Below are 17,598 nucleotides of genomic sequence, written 5' to 3'. Positions count from 1 at the left end.
GAGCAGCAACAACTGCAAGGCATTTTGTGAATATCATGTGTGCTGCAGAAAAATCAAAAGGGAGAGCATAATACTGATAATGTTCATTGGCTACAGTGAAACATAGAAATTTCCTGTCAGCCTTGTGAATCAGGATGTTTTTGTTGGCATCTTTGAAATCCAAAGCAGTTAAACAGTCATTGATTTCCAAATGAGGGAAGACGGCTCCTAGTGACTCCTAAAGAGTTTGTTCTGAACTTCAGGTTTCTGTTGAGATATCCAAGACTCATAGAGGGGTGGAAGTTGCCATCTTCTTTGGAATGATTAAATATTTGTAGTAGAATCATATGTGCTTTTGTGTGGGACTGGTTCCACTACATTTGCAGTGAGAAGGGCCAACAGCTCTTGTTGGAGGATTTAGAGCTGTTCTAATTTTGTGGAGCAATTCTTTGGAGGATTGTTTGGGGGAACAGGATTTGAAATTCAAATGATATCCTCACTGTATTATTTTAAAAACCTGACAATTTGTTAATGCAGAAGACAGTAGGCTGAAGAGTTGAAGGCTTTCCCCTACTGGAAGACACTTTGGATCTGATCGGGAAGCTTTCTTGATATTGAAGTAAAAGCTAGGAATATATTTTGACTGTTGGAGAAGTTTGGCCGGTGCTCTGTCCTAGCATGTGGCCTGCTCTGCTGTTGTTGCTGTTTTTGTGGGTGAAGTTGTGAAAAAGAGTAGGTTGGTAACTTTTTATTGCCTAGTAATATTGTCTTATGTTGTGTTGAGATTGTCTTTTCCTATTTGTAGATGGCTGCTCAGTTATAATTGATGACAGGGTAAGGACAGTGGAACAATGATCTTTAATGAGATAATTTTTTCTGCTCAGCATCGATTTATCAGAGTCTCAGCACAGAGACATTGTTGGCACTAATACAGATGTGATACCTTTGATTGTGGACAGTGCTGGCAAAGAGCTTGTGCTAAAGAATGATGGCACTGAAAATGTTTTCTTGTGTGCAAATGTGATGTCAGCATTTGTACTGGCTATTGGATGCTTCGGCACCAAAGAGCCCAACTTTTCTTTGTTTTACTGGAGGCAGAATGATGTCTACAGTGAGACTGATCTGGTCATAGTGCTTAGCATGAAAGGACCTTACCCTTATGATGTTAGCAATGGTCTCTCAGCTAGCGATGGTTTCCTCTTAGTCAATCCAGAGAATTGAGGAGAACGTAAACATTTCATATCAGCCAACAACTCCAGCACCAACAAACTCCCAAAATGATTCACCCACACTCACAAATTTTGAATTATCTACTGTATCGGAGATTGAAGCAATTCTAAAAAGAATTAAACCAGCATTACACCCTGTGGATATTATGCCAACAAAAATGCTCCTGGCTATCCCTACTAGAATAGCCCCGGCGATCGCCAACATCATTAACACATCTATAACAGAGGGAGTCTTTCCCACACAACTCAAACATGCCATTATTAAGCCTACCCTTAAAAAAGCAGACCTGGATCCTTCTGAACCCGCAAATTATCGACCAGTATCGAACCTCCCACTATTATCAAAAATACTTGAAAAGGTTATAAACAAACAACTAACTGACTATCTAGAGGAAAATCATTTACTCTTCCCTTCGCAATATGGATTTAGGAAGAACCATAGCACTGAAACACTACTAGTGTCCCTTTCTGACTCCATTCTAAAATCCCTGGATACTGGTAACTCTTATATACTGGCCCTACTTGATATCTCCGCAGCATTTGACACGGTGAACCACAACACACTCCTCTCTCTTCTTTCACAAATTGGAATCACATGCACTGCCCTATCCTGGATACAATCATTCCTGAAAGATAGAACTTACAGCGTCAAAGTGGGACACCATTCGTCAAAACCGAGAAATCTGTCACAAGGTGTCCCTCAAGGATCCGCCCTTTCCTCAACGCTTTTCAATGTTTATCTATCTCCACTCTGTAAACTACTGAAGAAATTGGATCTCCGTCATTTCATATACCAATCAAGGATTCACTTGCTAAGGCCATGAAAACCTGGGAATCAGCACTCACTGAAATAAAAAATCTACTTATGGAAAACTTTCTTGCAATCAACACCAACAAGACCGAACTACTCATCATAACACCACACAAGAATACCTCAACAAACTTGCAACCTGATCCTTCCTCAACAACAGACCACACCAAGCTGAAGCAAGTCCGCAGCCTTGGGGTCATGATTGATAATCACCTTACTTTAAATAATTTCATCTCAACCACAATCAAGAATGGCTTCTTCAAATTACACACATTGAAAAGAATTAAACCGTTATTACATCCTCAGGATTTCCGGACTGTGTTACAAGCCACAATTCTACCAAGGATTGACTATTGTAACGCACTACTACTGGGTCTCCCTAAAAGCACAATTCAACCCCTTCAAATGTTGCAGAATGCCGCTGCTCGGTTAATTACTAATACTCGAAGGCATGAACATATTACTCCAGCACTCATGTTCCTACATTGGCTACCCGTATCATTTAGAATTACTTTTAAAGTTCTCTCACTCATCCACAAATCAATTCACAACCAAGAGATGCAATGGTTCTCTGATCAGTTCATTGTTCACACATCCAACAGACCAATTAGAAACATTCACCAAGCGAAATTAACTGTCCATCCACTAAAACACATCAAACATGTGTCCACCAGAGACCGATCATTCTCCATAGCTGGAATAAAAATCTGGAATAACATGCCGTTGGACCTGCGGCTTGAATCCTGTCACAAAACTTTCAAACAAAACCTTAAAACTTGGTTGTTTGAACAAGCTTTCACACTATGAGTCTCATCTAACCTTCAGTAATACCATATGATTCCTTACCTTCTCCAAGTTCTTATACTCGACAATAATATTTACTATCTGCAACTCCACACCCCCACATGGTTTATCAATTCAGGCTATTATATATAATGAGACGTTGGTTTGCCTCAGATAGATTATTTGCTCCTGCAAATACATGGTTATTAATATTCTATTGTTCGATATTTATGCATATTATTTGAAACCCATGTTTTTCTGTAAAGCCTGTTGCTATTAATTGTTTTACTGTTTATTTTATACTGTTACATGTAAAGCCTGTTGCTAAATTAATGTTTCACTGTAAACCGAGGTGATGTATTGCTATACGTACCGCGGTATAGAAGAACCTATAAATAAATAAATAAATAAATAAATAAATAAATAAATAAATAAATGCACTTTGGGGCCTGCGAGATATCCAAGCAAAGTTGACAAAATTTGGTACATCATGTGAAAGTCCTAAACAACGAACACAGCACATGTTGGTCAGATAAGATCATCTTGGAGAACCAGTGGGGGCATGTTTTGATGCCTGATTTGCTGTCTGCTGTTGTGAAGATAGCTGAAGCAAGGTCAAACAATTTTGAAAAATAATACTGATAATTAAAGTACAAAACATTTTTGGAAAATTAAAAAGAAAAGAAAGAAACTAAAAATACTTAGACAAAAGTAAGAAATAAAAATAGTAAACAAAACCTAGGCAGAAATTACAATCAGAGGCTGGACGAGAGAGAAAATGCATCTTTTCACACATGCAGAACCAAAAAGATTAAGAAGACTCCCTTGGCAGCTGCTGCTCGGGACTAACTATGATGTTTGATCAGAAAACCTTATTGGGATTTCTGAACTCTGGGAAAGCTTTTCTGTCTCAACACTGTCAGATGATGTCAGCCATACTTCTATGGCTGATTACCATTTTCTTTTCTCTGTGGACAAGCAGTTTTCCCAACAACCACTACTTTCATTCCAAGATGGATCAGACTCATAGTGGAAGCATACAAAAGATCCAACAAACCACCTCTCCCTTCTTTTTTAAAAGCTCACTCAACAAAGGAGATAGTTACTTTATGCTGGAAATTTTGTAACAACTTGAATACATTTGCAGTCTGTTATGTGTACAAATTACACCAATTTTCAAAGCGAAAGTGAAGTTCATTTTGAAAATTATCCCAGCAAAATTCCCCACATGTTACACCTACTAATTTGGGCAAGGAGTTTTTCTGAGAAAATGTATGTACATTTTTTTCAAAATCAAAAAACATAACGGTAACTTTTAAAGGGATGCACAAGTACACATTGACGCATGTGTGTTGGCATGCACCCAGGGAACACAGCTATTGGAGAAATTACTTACCTGACAATTTTATTTTCCTTAGTGTAGACAGATAGACTCTGGACCAGTGGGTTATGCTACCCTGCCAGCAGATGGAGATGAAGCAAATTGATGTCACAGTATATATACTCCTGCAGTGACTCCAGCCTGCCAGTATTCTCTTCAAAAGCAACTGTAGACAGACTAGCAAACAAAATTGATAAAAAACAGTCAACCCTAACTGTACTCAACCAACAATAAATACTGAACTTGAGTAAGAACATAGGTACCCCATTCCAGGGACTGGATGAACACTTACCAGTAATCCTTTGGGATCCGTATCCCCACAGGAGGACCAAGAACACAAGCAGTCGGCAGCCGAGGGCAGGAAGCTGAGTCCATCTTTTGAATACAATGTTAAACATTGAAACTTTGTAAACCTTGAAACTTTGTAAACCTCGAAACTTTGTAAAGCGTAGTGATGGCAATAACCGAATGATGGTATATAAAACTCAATAAATAAATAAATCAATAAATAAATCTATCTACAGTAAGGAAAACAAAATTATCAGGTAAGTAATTTCTCCATTTCCTAGTGCGTACAGATGGACTCAAGACCAGAGGGATGTACCAAATCTACTCCTGATTAGGGCAGGAGGCTGCCTGCAGTCCAGTCGGCACCGCATGTACAAAGGCTGCGTCCTCCTGGGCCTGCACATCCAGACGATAAAACCTGGAAAAGGTATGTAAGGAGAACCACGTTGCAGCTAGGCAGATCTTGACTGGAGACAACAAATGAACCTCCACCCATGACACTGCCTGAACCCTAGTGGAATGAGCCTTCACCTGAACAGGCAACAGCTTCTCAGCATCCACAAAGGTGGCCGTGACCACCTCCTTAATCCAGCGAGCTATCGTAGTCTGCAAAACTGGTTTGCCTTACTTCTTTCCACCCTGAAGGACAAACAGGCGATCTGATCTCCGAAAAGGCTCAGAAACCTCCAAACAGAACACAACAAGCCTCTTAACATTCAAGGAATGCAGAAGGTGATACTCCTCCGCGTCATGGACCTTAACCAAGATGGAAAGAAAACGGACTGATTCAGATGAAAGTCCAAAACCAGCATAGGCAAGAAGGATGGAACAGTATGCAACTACAATGGCCCAGCAAGGGCCATGGAGAAAAGGCATAAGCAACTGTCTTCTGGCCAAACCTGTATGAGGGCATTGATGACCAGGGACCATGGATCTCTCCTGGTAGTGAAGAAACGAGAAACCTTTGCATTGTGAGAAGTCGCCAGCAGACCCAGGGACGGAAGGCCCTAGTGATCCACTATCACTTGAAACGCTTCTGCAGACAACATCCATTCTCCAGGGTCCAGACTCTCCTTACTGAGAAAGTCTGCTTTTATATTGTCTTTTCCTGCAATGTGGGAGGCAGAGATCATCTGAAGATATCCTTCTGCCCATCATCCCATAAATTGGTCTATTTCCTGCGACAGTTGCTGGCTCTTGATTCCTCCCTGATGATTGATTTAGGCCACCATTGAGGCATTGTCCAGCATCACGCGGACCGCCTGACCCAGAGGTCTGTGGCTGAACTGCAAGCATGCCAATCTGACCGCCCAGGATTCCAGGCAATTGATGTTCTAGAGAGCCTCTTTAGCCGTCTAGCACCCCGAGCCGTTAGTTCCTGATAGTGAGCTCCCCAACCTTGGAGACTCGCATCTGTCATGAGAACCCAGTATGGGGTGGATAAGGAAACTCCCCCACTTCAGATGAATCTCCTGCATCCACCACTGGAGGTGAGAACAGATCTCCATCAGTAAGTGGAGGCAAACCAAATAGTCCTGAGACTTCGAGTTCCAATGAGACAGCAGTGAGCACTGAAGAGGGAGAATGTGTGCCCTCGTCCATGGTACCATATCCATGGTTGCCACCATCAAACTGAGCACATGTAGATAGCTCCACAAAGTTGGGGGGATAGAGTTCACTAACTGACGCACCTGAGACATCAACTTCTGAATCCATGTGTCCGGCAGAAAGACCTTGCCCAGCCTTGTGTCGAATTGAACTCCCAGAAACTCCAACGACTGAGAAAGTCTGAGAATGCTCTTGGCCAGGTTCACCACCCAGCTGAGCTCCCGCAGCAGGGAGATCACCTTGTTGGTCACCTAGTTGCTCTCTTCCAAAGACTTGGCTCAAATCAGCCAGTCGTCCAAGTATGGATGCACCAGGATCCCATCTCTTCTCAATGCCACTACAACAACCACAGTGACCTTGGTCTGGCCATCTTGGGGTGATGGCCAGACCAAAGGGCATCACCTGAAACTAATGGCAACCCAGCACCACAAAGCATAGAAAATGGTATTCCAAATGGATGGGAATATGAAGGTAAGCCTTGGACAGATCTAGGGAGATCAGAAATTCTCCTGACTGTAGAGCCATCATCACAGAGTGCAAGGTTTCCATGCAAAAATGAGTCACCCACAGATGATGGTTGACACTCTTGAGGTCCAGGATGGGAACCAAATCACGGTGAACCTAGAAGATGTGGTAGGCCTGATTGACAAATTGAAGAGTAGTAAATCACCTGGACCGGATGGTATACACCCCAGGGTTCTGAAGGATCTCAAAAATGAAATTTCAGACCTATTAGTAAAAATTTGTAACCTATCATTAAAATCATCCATTGTACCTGAACACTGGAGGGTGGCTAATGTAACCCCAATAGCCTGACTTCAGTGCCAGGAAAAATAGTGGAAAGTGTTCTAAATATCAAAATCACAGAACATATAGAAAGACATGGTTTAATGGAACAAAGTCAGCATGGCTTTACCCAAGAAAAGTCTTGCCTCACAAATCTGCTTCACTTTTTTGAAGGAGTTAATAAACATGTAGATAAAGGTGAACCGGTAGATGTAGTGTATTTGGATTTTCAGAAGGCGTTTGACAAAGTTCCTCATGAGAGGCTTCTAGGAAAAGTAAAAAGTCATGGGATAGGTGGTGATGTCCTTTCGTGGATTACAAACTGGCTAAAAGGCAGGAAACAGAGAGTAGGATTAAATGGACAATTTTCTCAGTGGAAGGGAGTGGGCACTGGGCAGTGGAGTGCCTCAGGGATCTGTATTGGGACCAGTACTTTTCAATATATTTATAAATGATTTGGAAAGAAATACGATGAGTGAGGCAACCAAATTTGCAGCTGATACAAAATTATTCAGAGGAGTTAAATCACAAGCAGATTGTGATAAATTGCAGAAAGACCTTGTGAACTGGAAAATTGGGCATCCAAATGGCAGATGAAATTTAATGTAGACAAGTGCAAGGTGATGCATATAGGGAAAAATAACCCATGCTATAATTACACAATGTAGGTTCCATATTAGGAGCTACCACCCAAGAAAGAGATCTAAGCGTCATGGTGGATAACACATTGAAATCGTCGGTTCAGTGTGCTGCAGCAGTCAAAAAAGCAAACAGAATGCTGGGAATTATTAGAAAGGGAATGGTGAATAAAACCGAAAATGTCATAATGCTTCTGTAACGCTCCATGGTGAGACCGCACCTTGAATACTGTGTATAATTCTGGTCAGCGCATCTCAAAAATTTTATAGTTGCGATGGAGAAGGTACAGAGAAGGGCGACCAAAATGATAAAGGGGATGGAACAGCTCCCCTTTGAGTAAAGACTAAAGAGGTTAGGACTTTTCAACTTGGAGAAGAGATGGCTGAGGGGGGATATGATAGAAGTGTTTAAAATCAAGAGAGGTCTAGAACAGGTAAATGTGAATCTGTTATTTACTCTTTTGGATAATAGAAGGACTAGGGGGCACTCCATGAAGTTAGCATGTAGCACATTTAAAACTAATCAGAGAAAGTTCTTTTTCACTCAGCGCACAATTAAACTCTGGAATTTGTTGCCAGGGGATGTGGTTAGTGCAATTAGTGTAGCTGGATTTAAAAAAGGATTGGATAAGTTCTGGGAGGAGAATTCCATTACCTGCTATTAAGTTGACTTAGAAAATAGCCACTGCTATTACTAGCAACAGTAACATGGGATAGAATTAGTTTTTGGGAACGTGCCAGGATTTTATGGCCTGGATTGGCCACTGTTGGAGACAGGATGCAGGGCTTGATGGATCCTTGGTCTGACCCAGTATGGCATGTTCTTATGTTAGGAACCTTGCTTCTTGGGCCCAACAAAATAAATGGAATAGAGCCCATATTTTCCTGAGACGTAGGCACGGGAACCACAGCTCACAGCCACAGGAGCCTCCGAAGTATAGACTTCACTGCCTGCTTCTTCTGCAGGCAGTGACAAGGTGACACCATGAACACGTCCCGAGGAATGCTGCAAAATTCTAGCAAATAGCCTTCCCGTATTACTTCCAGGACCCATTCATCTGATGTGATCTTGACCCACCTCTGATAAAAGAGTTAGGTGTCCCCCTAATCTCCTCCTCCTGAAGGTGGGTCAGCAAACCTTCATTGGGAGCTTGGGACTGGCCGCTGCCCGAGCCTGCTCCTCTTCTGGACTGACTGGGACAAAAGGACTGAGACCTACCAGAAGTCCAAGTTCTCTGAAAAGTTGTATTCCTGTAGAGACGGAAATGCTTTGAGCCTCTGAGATGACCCCTCACAGAAAAGGGGCACTGCAATTGCTTCTTATCCTCCAGTAACCGGGGAACTAGATTCGCCTCACTTACTGACCCGCTTTTCCAACTCACTCCCATACAAGAGTGAGCCTTTAAAGGGCACTTTTGTAAGATTATCCTTGGAGGCTGCGTCAGCTGACCAATTCCACAACCATAGTTGACATCTGGTGGCTACTACTGAAGCCACTCTTCTGGCTGAGTTACGGACCAAATCACAGCCTGCGTCTGCCAAAAAGGCGGCCGTGGGTTCCAAAACTGCTCTTGAATGCACCCCCGAATTATCCACTTCCTGAGAGAGAAGCAAGCAAGAAAGTGCCACAAGAGGACAACAAGAAGCAGTCTGCAAGGTCATAGCCACTGCATCAAAGACCTGCTTAAGGATAGACTCAATCCACCTATCATGTACATCCTTCAAGGCCGCTCCTCCCTTCACGGGGATAGTCATACGTTTAGAGACGGTGCAGACAAGTGCACCCACTTTGGGAAAATGCAAACATTCCTTCTCAGCTGGATCCAGAGGGTATAGGCCTTCCAGTGCCCGACCCCCTTTGAAACTTGTCTCCGGGGAGCCCCATTCAAGATCAATCAATTCTTAAATAGCCTCCATAACAGGAAAAAAGCAAGAGGCTTTACGTAAGGAAACCAAAATGGGATACTTCTTCGGCTCTGACATAGACTCTGCCCCTTGTGTGCCTATCATTTTCAAGGTCTGGGAAATCAGGGCCAGTAGTTCATCTTTATGAAAGAACTGCAACATGGTTTGATAGGGCTCCAAACCAGGACGAATTTCCCCATCTTTCAAAGAATCAAGATCTGCCTGCCTCATCATTCATGCCATCTGGGTCCCCACCTGGGATACCCGTGACGAACCAAGGCATGCCATGGCGCTTAACCGTAGGATTGGAAGAGGGAGGGGCGACCGGCCGAGGGTCCAACCTGACAGGAGTGGGCAAAGTGAAGGACTGTACCTGTACAAAGGCTTGTAAACCCTGAAAAAACTCCACCCATGAAAAATTATCCGGATCCAGACCAAATCCAGAAGGTATTGAGGCAGACCCAACTGAACTGCCATCTTCTGCAGAAGAGCCAGTCAAGGGAGTACCAAGATCTGGCATACTGCCAGCCAACGCAGAAACCAGGCCATCATCATCAGTGTGTGAAGATCCAGGCTTAGCAAAATCTGAGGAAGACAACACCCCCTGCACATCCAAACAATGCTGGCACATGTTGGAAGACAGGTCAGGCTGAGAAGCCCTAATATGATAGGCAACACAAAGAGAAAGGCGCTTAAGCTTCTTAATTACTGGCGCCATGAGCGGCGGTAACTGTGCATTTAAATGGCTTGCATTTGAAAAATTGTGCACACTAATTTCTGGCCCCCCCTGAAGTAAGCACGACAAGGCATATGCCAACTAGTGTGCCTAGCTAGAGCGGATTACCACACTCAAAAAATGTATGTGCACAAAAGTCGCGCCTGAGGCACACACAACGCGTGCACAGAGCCAACACACTGTGCATACCGACATCCCGTAGAGGACAGTAAGACGCGCAGGAGCATGCGAAAACACTGCAGCGGCCTACCACGTGGTGCACAGAGAAAAGCATGAGTGCAGGGCCTAGTCCACCAGAACCACTTAACCCGCCTAACTGCCCAGGTCCTTTAACCCCAACGGGAGTGGGAACGACGTTGATATAGTGCACTGAGCACGGAGACTGAAGGAAGGCCTAAAACCCCATCTCTGCAAGTAAAACTTTTTTTTTTTTTTTTTAAACTTACTGGAGCTCAGTGCTTACCAGCTGAGTACAGAGACAGTCTCCGGGGGCGGGGGGGGGGGGGGGGAATGGTGGCGCGGGGGGGGGGGGGAATTGCCGTCACCACTGCGCTTGGCCTTTTGTATCCGCTGCCTTTCAGCCACACAAGCAGCTAAGTCTACACTGGGAACCGGCTACCGGACCAAGGCACACCTCTGAGGGACCATGGAAATCACCTCAGGAATTTCTCAACTGGGGGAAGGACCTTTAGGTATCACCACAGGAGAGAGGGGCTTTCGTTTCTCAATTTTAAATTCTCCTTCCAAAATTCACAGCTTAGGGAGATGCACATCCACCATCTGCTGGAAAGGAAGAATACTGGTAGGCTGGGGGGTCACTGCAGGATTATATATACTGTGACGTCAACTTGCTCCGTCTCCATCTGCTGGCAGGGGAGCATAACCCACTAGTCCTGAGTCTATCTGTCTACATACTAGGAAATTTATAATATACAAGCACATAAGCACGTGTGTTATAAAATAGCCTGGGTGTGCATATGCATGCGCCCTATTTTGCAACTGGGCATGCACAGCCACATACATGCAGGTATAAATTGCGCAAGTGTGGGAATTTTATAACTGGCATACGTGCATGCCATGACCAGTTTCACTAGTTTGTCCACCAGTTCGCCCAGTGTAGAGCTAGGTCCTCCAAATTCCCCAGGTTTAACAGACTGTACTCTACCCAGTTACTTCAGACCCTTTAAACCCCTCAGGGATGACAGGTTTGTTTTTTTTAAACTTACACTTCCTCCATAATGGAAGTAAACATGAGGCACTGGACCTGGGCACACACCCAGGCATGGAAGAATTTGCATGCACATCTCTTGAATCCACCCTGGAACGCCTATGCCCCACCCAAACCACGCCTCTTTTTAAATCGGAGTGAGATATTCGCATATCAGGACATGCGCGTGCATGTCCTATAAGCGCACACATCTCCTAATTTTGGGGCGTGCCGGGCTTTTAAAATTCACTTCTATATGCATAAATGCAAACCTTACCTGAATCTACTCCCCAGAAGTGTTTCCCTAATATGTTTTAAATTATCTGTAGAAAGAGTGTAATTTTTACACGCAATTCGAGCAATTTTGAAAAGGGTCATTTCTACAGGTAAAGCACTGTTGTACCTGCAGAAATACCTTTGAAAATTACACTAACTATGCTGAAAAGGACATGCTTCATTTGAAGAAAAGTGTAAAGCAGCAACATGGGTTCCTTTCAAAAACTGAGTGACAAGATTTCAGCACAAGATTGCAACAGGAAGGAACTCTTGATCAGACACACTGCAGCTATGTAGTCTATGATGCAGAATGCTATAAGTGTTAAGAGAAAAAAAAATGATAAGAGAACATTTCAAATAATGTAGTTTTAGTTATGTGATCCAATTTACAATGTCAATGAACATTCAGATTAATTAAATAGATATACACAAACATATATTACCTTTTCTGTTTTGATTGGTAACTGGAATTTTATCACCACTTGGCTTTAAATTATAGGATTTGATGACTCCAAACTCTTCTTGAAAAACCTGGTGAGAGAATTTTATTTTGTCATTCACTTGGAAAAGCTGACTACAAAAGATTGTGTATCACTGATTATGCAAATTGTTCACACACAATGAAATAATTTGTCAGTAGGGTCTGCCAGAGGACTTCCCATGGATAACAGCAGTGCTAAATGTGCACTGCTGTTTTTAAACAGACAGTTTAAAAACAGCAGTGCACATTTAGCACTGCATAGTATAACCTACTTGAAAGGTTGAATAAAAATCTTCTTCCACATTGCCTTCATAGGATAAAAGTTCACTTAATCCATGTGCCAGCTCCTTAAAAAAATAAGAACATAAATCTTTTCTTTATTCAATAAAAGCCAACCACACTGTATCACACTTGTAGTTTTTATTTTGAATTACTCAATGCCATAAGCATGCATTTATATTTTAGAAACATGTTTCAAAAGATCTGAATCAGCCTAATTGGGTTTTTTTTAATTGTTTACAGGAGGTATGCTAAGTGTATCTACCCATTGTTTTTAACTGTATTTTCTGAAATTGGTAAATTTTTCCTGTATATAACTTAGCTACCAAGTTTTTTTCTTTCAAGAACTTATATTGGAAAATATGTACACTACAATATACTTACAAATCTGAATCCAAGTAAACAGACAAGAAAATTGTATTGCACTGCTGATTGAATCACTTCTAATACAAAACTCCTACACTTGCCAGTATTTTCATATACTCAACCACCGTTGTTCAAGGGAGCCCCCTGATGCGCGGTCTTGTGCGGTCGCTATCTTTAGGGCAACCACTCTGTGGCTGTCCCACTTTGTAGCTCCCGAATTTATTCTTTATTTGCTTTAATCAACATATTAGTTTTTGTTTTTTTGTTTTTTTGATTTTAGCTTTTTTTGTGCTTTGTTTCTACTCCCCGGTTGTTTGTCCGACCCGCCTGGGACTTTCCCACTTCTACCTATTATCATTTAATTGTTACCGCTCCTGTGGGGTCGGACCCGCCTGCCTGACATCGGCCGTGTTTCGGCAGAATGCTGCCTGCTTCATTCCAAAATGAAGGCGTCACTCACGTAAGAAGGCTTGTACAACAAACAAAAAATTAACGTGCTTTTGAAGAGTGGACCCGCGTAGCGGACACAAGAGTGAACACTCCCGAGATCCCTGAAGCAGGCAGCATTCTGCCGAAACACGGCCGAAGTCGGGCAGGCGGGTCCGACCCCACAGGAGCGGTAACAATTAAATGATAATAGGTAGAATTCATGAATACCTGTTCAGTGAAGTGGGAAAGTCCCAGGCGGGTCAGACAAACAGCCGGGGATTAGAAACAAAGCACAAAAAAAGCTAAAATCAAAAAACAAAAACTAATACGTTGATTAAAGCAAATAAAGAATAAAATCGGGAGCTACAAAGTGGGACAGCCACAGAGTGGTTGCCCTAAAGATAGCGACCGCACAAGACCGCACATCAGGGGGCTCCCTTGAACAACAGTGGTTGAGGATTGTTGACACAAGGGAACGAGGTTGGTAATTGTGTAGTATTTTCATATTCAGCAAAATATTTCCAAAATATAAAATTCTTAACTAGCAACCCCCATTCTCCTGCCCTTTTAAGCCCCCTACTAATCCTATTGGTGTCAAATATCACCTTCCAAACTGCTGTCTGTTTATAATTCCTCCAGATTTTTCTGCTTATTTAATAAGTAATACCATACTTTATGAAAAGCAGAGAATATAAATCAACCTAGCTATTGTTTCTTAAAAAGAGGTTGTACTGGAAATAAACTCATATCATTCTTTGTAAAATAAACTCATACCATTCTTTGTACAATGGCCACGTCCATTTGCGCGGGCTCTTATACGCTCGTATATGTACACTCACGCGAGTATTTAAATGTTATCATCTTAGTTAATCAGGCCCTAAGTAAGAGAACCGGATAAGTCTAAAATATCTAAAATATTGCTACTTACCCAGATAAGAAGCTCTATTTGAGACCTACCAGCTATCTTATTTAGCTGGATAAGTAGTTCTATTTCACACTTAGGGACGGACCCAAAAAGGAAAGAGGTAGGCGATCTATGAAAGCCGTGAGGGTAAACAAAAAGAGATAGATGCCAGAGGTCTTATACATGTATTTATTGTGGTGGAGATGTGTTACAAACTGCCCGACTCTGGCCGAGTTTCGCCACTCTTTGAGTGGCTGCCTCAGGGGCTCAAAATCTAGTTTGGACCACTGTAAGGATTAATGAATGGAGACTGAATATCCGGTCGCGGAGAGCAAGACATAATCCTTACAGTGGGATTCATATACCGTACTTGCATAATAAAGAAACAAGATTATGTAACACACTATCCACAACTAAAGATATGCCCCCACTGTGGATGTTTCTTAGATGAGATTGTATCACAAATTTGATCTTTTTTGAATGATGCTTGGTCCAAACTAGATTTTGAGCCCCTGAGGCAGCCACTCAAAGAGTGGCGAAACTCGGCCAGAGTCTGGCAGTATGTAACACGTCTCCACCACAATAAATACTTGTATAAGACATCTGGCATCTATCTCTTTTTATTTCACACTTAGGGCAGGATTCATCATTCCTAGTGGAATGATGAATCCCGCGAAAGAGGGGGCGGGGCGAAGGGGGGCGGGCCTGCGAAAGGCCGCAACCGTTCGCAACCATGACGGTGTGATTTCGCCGGCTGCAGTGCGGCAGCCGACTCCTCCCCTCACATTATCACTGGCAGTGGTGCCGTGGCCGACTCCTCCCCTCCAGCTAATTGAAATCCTATCGCACACGATAAACATTTAGAAAATAACCCCCTTAGCCGGCTAACAGCCCGATCCAGTAAAGTCCGTGGGAGAGCGGACTAACGCCCGCTCTCCCGGCGCGTGCACCGGCCCCTCGCCGGTGCGCGCGATCCAGTATTTAAATTAGGCGACGCGGTGCAAACGAGGAAAAGGAGGCGCTAGGGACACTAGCGCGTCCCTAGCGCCTCCTTTTGGCCTGGAGCGGCGGCTGTCAGCGGGTTTGACAGCCGACGCTCAATTTTGCCGGCGTCGGTTCTCGAGCCCGCTGACAGCCACGGGCTCGGAAACCGGACGCCGGCAAAATTGAGCGTCCGGTTTTCGGCCCGACAGCCGCGGGCCGAATTCAAAATTTTTTAATTTTTTTTTTTTTACTTTTTTTTACTTTTGGGGACCTCCGACTTAATATCGCTATGATATTAAGTCGGAGGGTGCACAGAAAAGCAGTTTTTACTGCTTTTCTGTGCACTTCCCTGGCGCCGGAAGAAATTAGCGCCGACCTTTGGGCGGCGCTAATTTCTTAGAGTAAAATGTGCGGCTTGGCTGCACATTTTACTTACTGGATCGCTCGGGAATACCTAATAGGGCCATCAACATGCATTTGCATGTTGAGGGCGCTATTAGGTGCCGCGGGTGGGCCGCGTGTTTTCCTCCCCTTACTGAATAAGGGGTAAGGGAAAACACGCGTCCAGAGCAGGGTGACAGTGCGCTCCGACGGAGCACACTTTACTGGATCGACCTGTAAGTAGGAACTTATCTGGGTAAGTGGAGGTTTACTGCTGTATGTGAATTTTTAAAATTTCTGTTTTAAAAATGTGTGTGTGAAGATTTTACATTCAAAATTTAGGCAGTACAAACCTCAGGTTACTCACTCTTTATTAGGGATGTGAATCGTTTTTGAACGATTAAAATTATCATCAGATAATTTTAAAATCGTCCAAAATCATTAGAGTGCACGATACAATACAAATGCCCCCGATTTATCATCAGGGGCATTTGTATTGTACCGTTAAATAGGGCACGGGAATTATTTGGGGGAGGGCGGGAAAACCGGCACACCAAAACAACCCTAAAACCCACCCCGACCCTTTAAAACAAATCCCCCACCCTCCCGAACCCCCCCAAAATGTTTTAAATTACCTGGGGTCCAGTGGGGGGGTCCCGGCGTGATCTCCAGCTCTCTAGCCACGGCTGCGTTGAGAAATGGCACCGGTGGCCCTTTGCCCTTATCATGTGACAGGGCAAAGGTTGCCCGTATGACATAGTGAGGGCAAAGGTAGCGCCGGCACCATTTTGAATATTGGCAATACGGCCCGCGTGCAGGAGGTCGCTCCCGGACCCCCGCTGGACTTTTGGCAAGTCTTGTGGGGGTCAGGAGGCCCCCCCAAGCTGGCCAAAAGTCCCTGGGGGTCCAGCGGGGGTACGGGAGCGATCTCCTGCATGTGTGACGTCGGGAGCCAGGAACCAAAATGGCGCCGGCGCTACCTTTGCCCTGTCACAAGATAAGGGCAAAGGGCCACCGGCGCCATTTCTCAACACAGCCGTGGCCAGAGAGCTGGAGATCACGCCGGGACCCCCCCCACTGGACCCCAGGTAATTTAAAACATTTGGGGGGGGGGTTCGGGAGGGTGGGGGATTTGTTTTAAAGGTTCGGGGTGGGTTTTAGGGTTGTTTTGGTGTGCTGGTTTTCCCGTGCCCTATTTAACGATACAATACAAATGCCCCTGACGATAAATCGGGGGCATTTGTATTGTATCGTGCACTCTAATGATTTTGGACGATTTTAAAATTATCTGACGATAATTTTAATCGTTCAAAAATGATTCACATCCCTATAAATTGATGTCTTGGGTGTCTCAGGACAGGAACTGAAAGCTTTAAGTGTGACTTGAGCACTGATGCATGGACTAAAGTTACTTTTACTGCAAGAAGCTAGCTCTGAGCAGTGTGTTCCAGAAAACTGTCAGCAAGACATTAAGAGCCTAGGCAGTGTCTTTCTTGACAAGAAAGAGGAGATATGATAAAAAAAACATTCAAATACCTCAAAGTTATAAATAATGCAGAAGAAGCAAACATGTCTCATTGGCAAAGATGTTGTAAGTCATGATGTGAGGCTCATATATGGTAGACTAAGAAGTAACATTAGAAATTATGTCTTCATTTTGGTGGAAGCATGGAACAGCCTCCCATTGGAGGCAATAATAATAATTAAATTCAAGGAGGCAGGGGATGAGCATCGAGAATACTTTGTTGCAAAGAAGTGCAAGGATAGCCAGAGATCAAGTGGGTTTATGCAAAATAAAGAATTTTGAGCAAACTAACTTTATGGTTCTTATCTGCCATCATAGTCTATTGTTTCTCTGTTTCTAATCTGAAATATTCTCTCAGCTTCAATTTTTTAGTCCAAACGCTTGTGAGCTCTCTTCTATGACAGATTTTCTGGTCTCCTAGACCATTTGGTTTGTATAATCATCTGTATTTGTAATAAAACCATCTTATCTCAGCATACAACTTACTTTTCACTGTAAGAATCTGTAAAAGGCTAGTATTCATGCACCATCTACTGTTTGAAAGTAGTATTTTTCAGGTCATGGAAACCAAACCAACCGAAAAGTTATCATAGAAATAAATATAAACAAGTTGTAGACAATA

The 17,598-nt window shown here is 43.3% G+C and overlaps 1 protein-coding gene across 4 annotated transcripts in view; it reads right to left on the bottom strand.

Moving 5' to 3' along the window:
* Positions 1–17,598, bottom strand: part of HECTD2 (HECT domain E3 ubiquitin protein ligase 2) — a 231,251-nt gene that overhangs the window by 56,324 nt on the left and 157,329 nt on the right. For all 4 annotated transcript variants that reach the window (XM_029609862.1, XM_029609861.1, XM_029609864.1 and 1 more), the window contains 2 exons: positions 12,381–12,455; positions 12,071–12,158 (listed from right to left, as the gene is read on the bottom strand). In XM_029609862.1, coding sequence (XP_029465722.1) covers positions 12,071–12,158; positions 12,381–12,455 — 163 coding nt within the window. The remainder of the gene's footprint in view (positions 1–12,070; positions 12,159–12,380; positions 12,456–17,598) is intronic.

The sequence above is a fragment of the Rhinatrema bivittatum genome, chromosome 7 (assembly GCF_901001135.1).
Source record: "Rhinatrema bivittatum chromosome 7, aRhiBiv1.1, whole genome shotgun sequence".
Classification (NCBI taxonomy): Eukaryota; Metazoa; Chordata; class Amphibia; order Gymnophiona; family Rhinatrematidae; genus Rhinatrema; species Rhinatrema bivittatum.
This window is presented reverse-complemented; position numbering and strand designations above follow the sequence as displayed.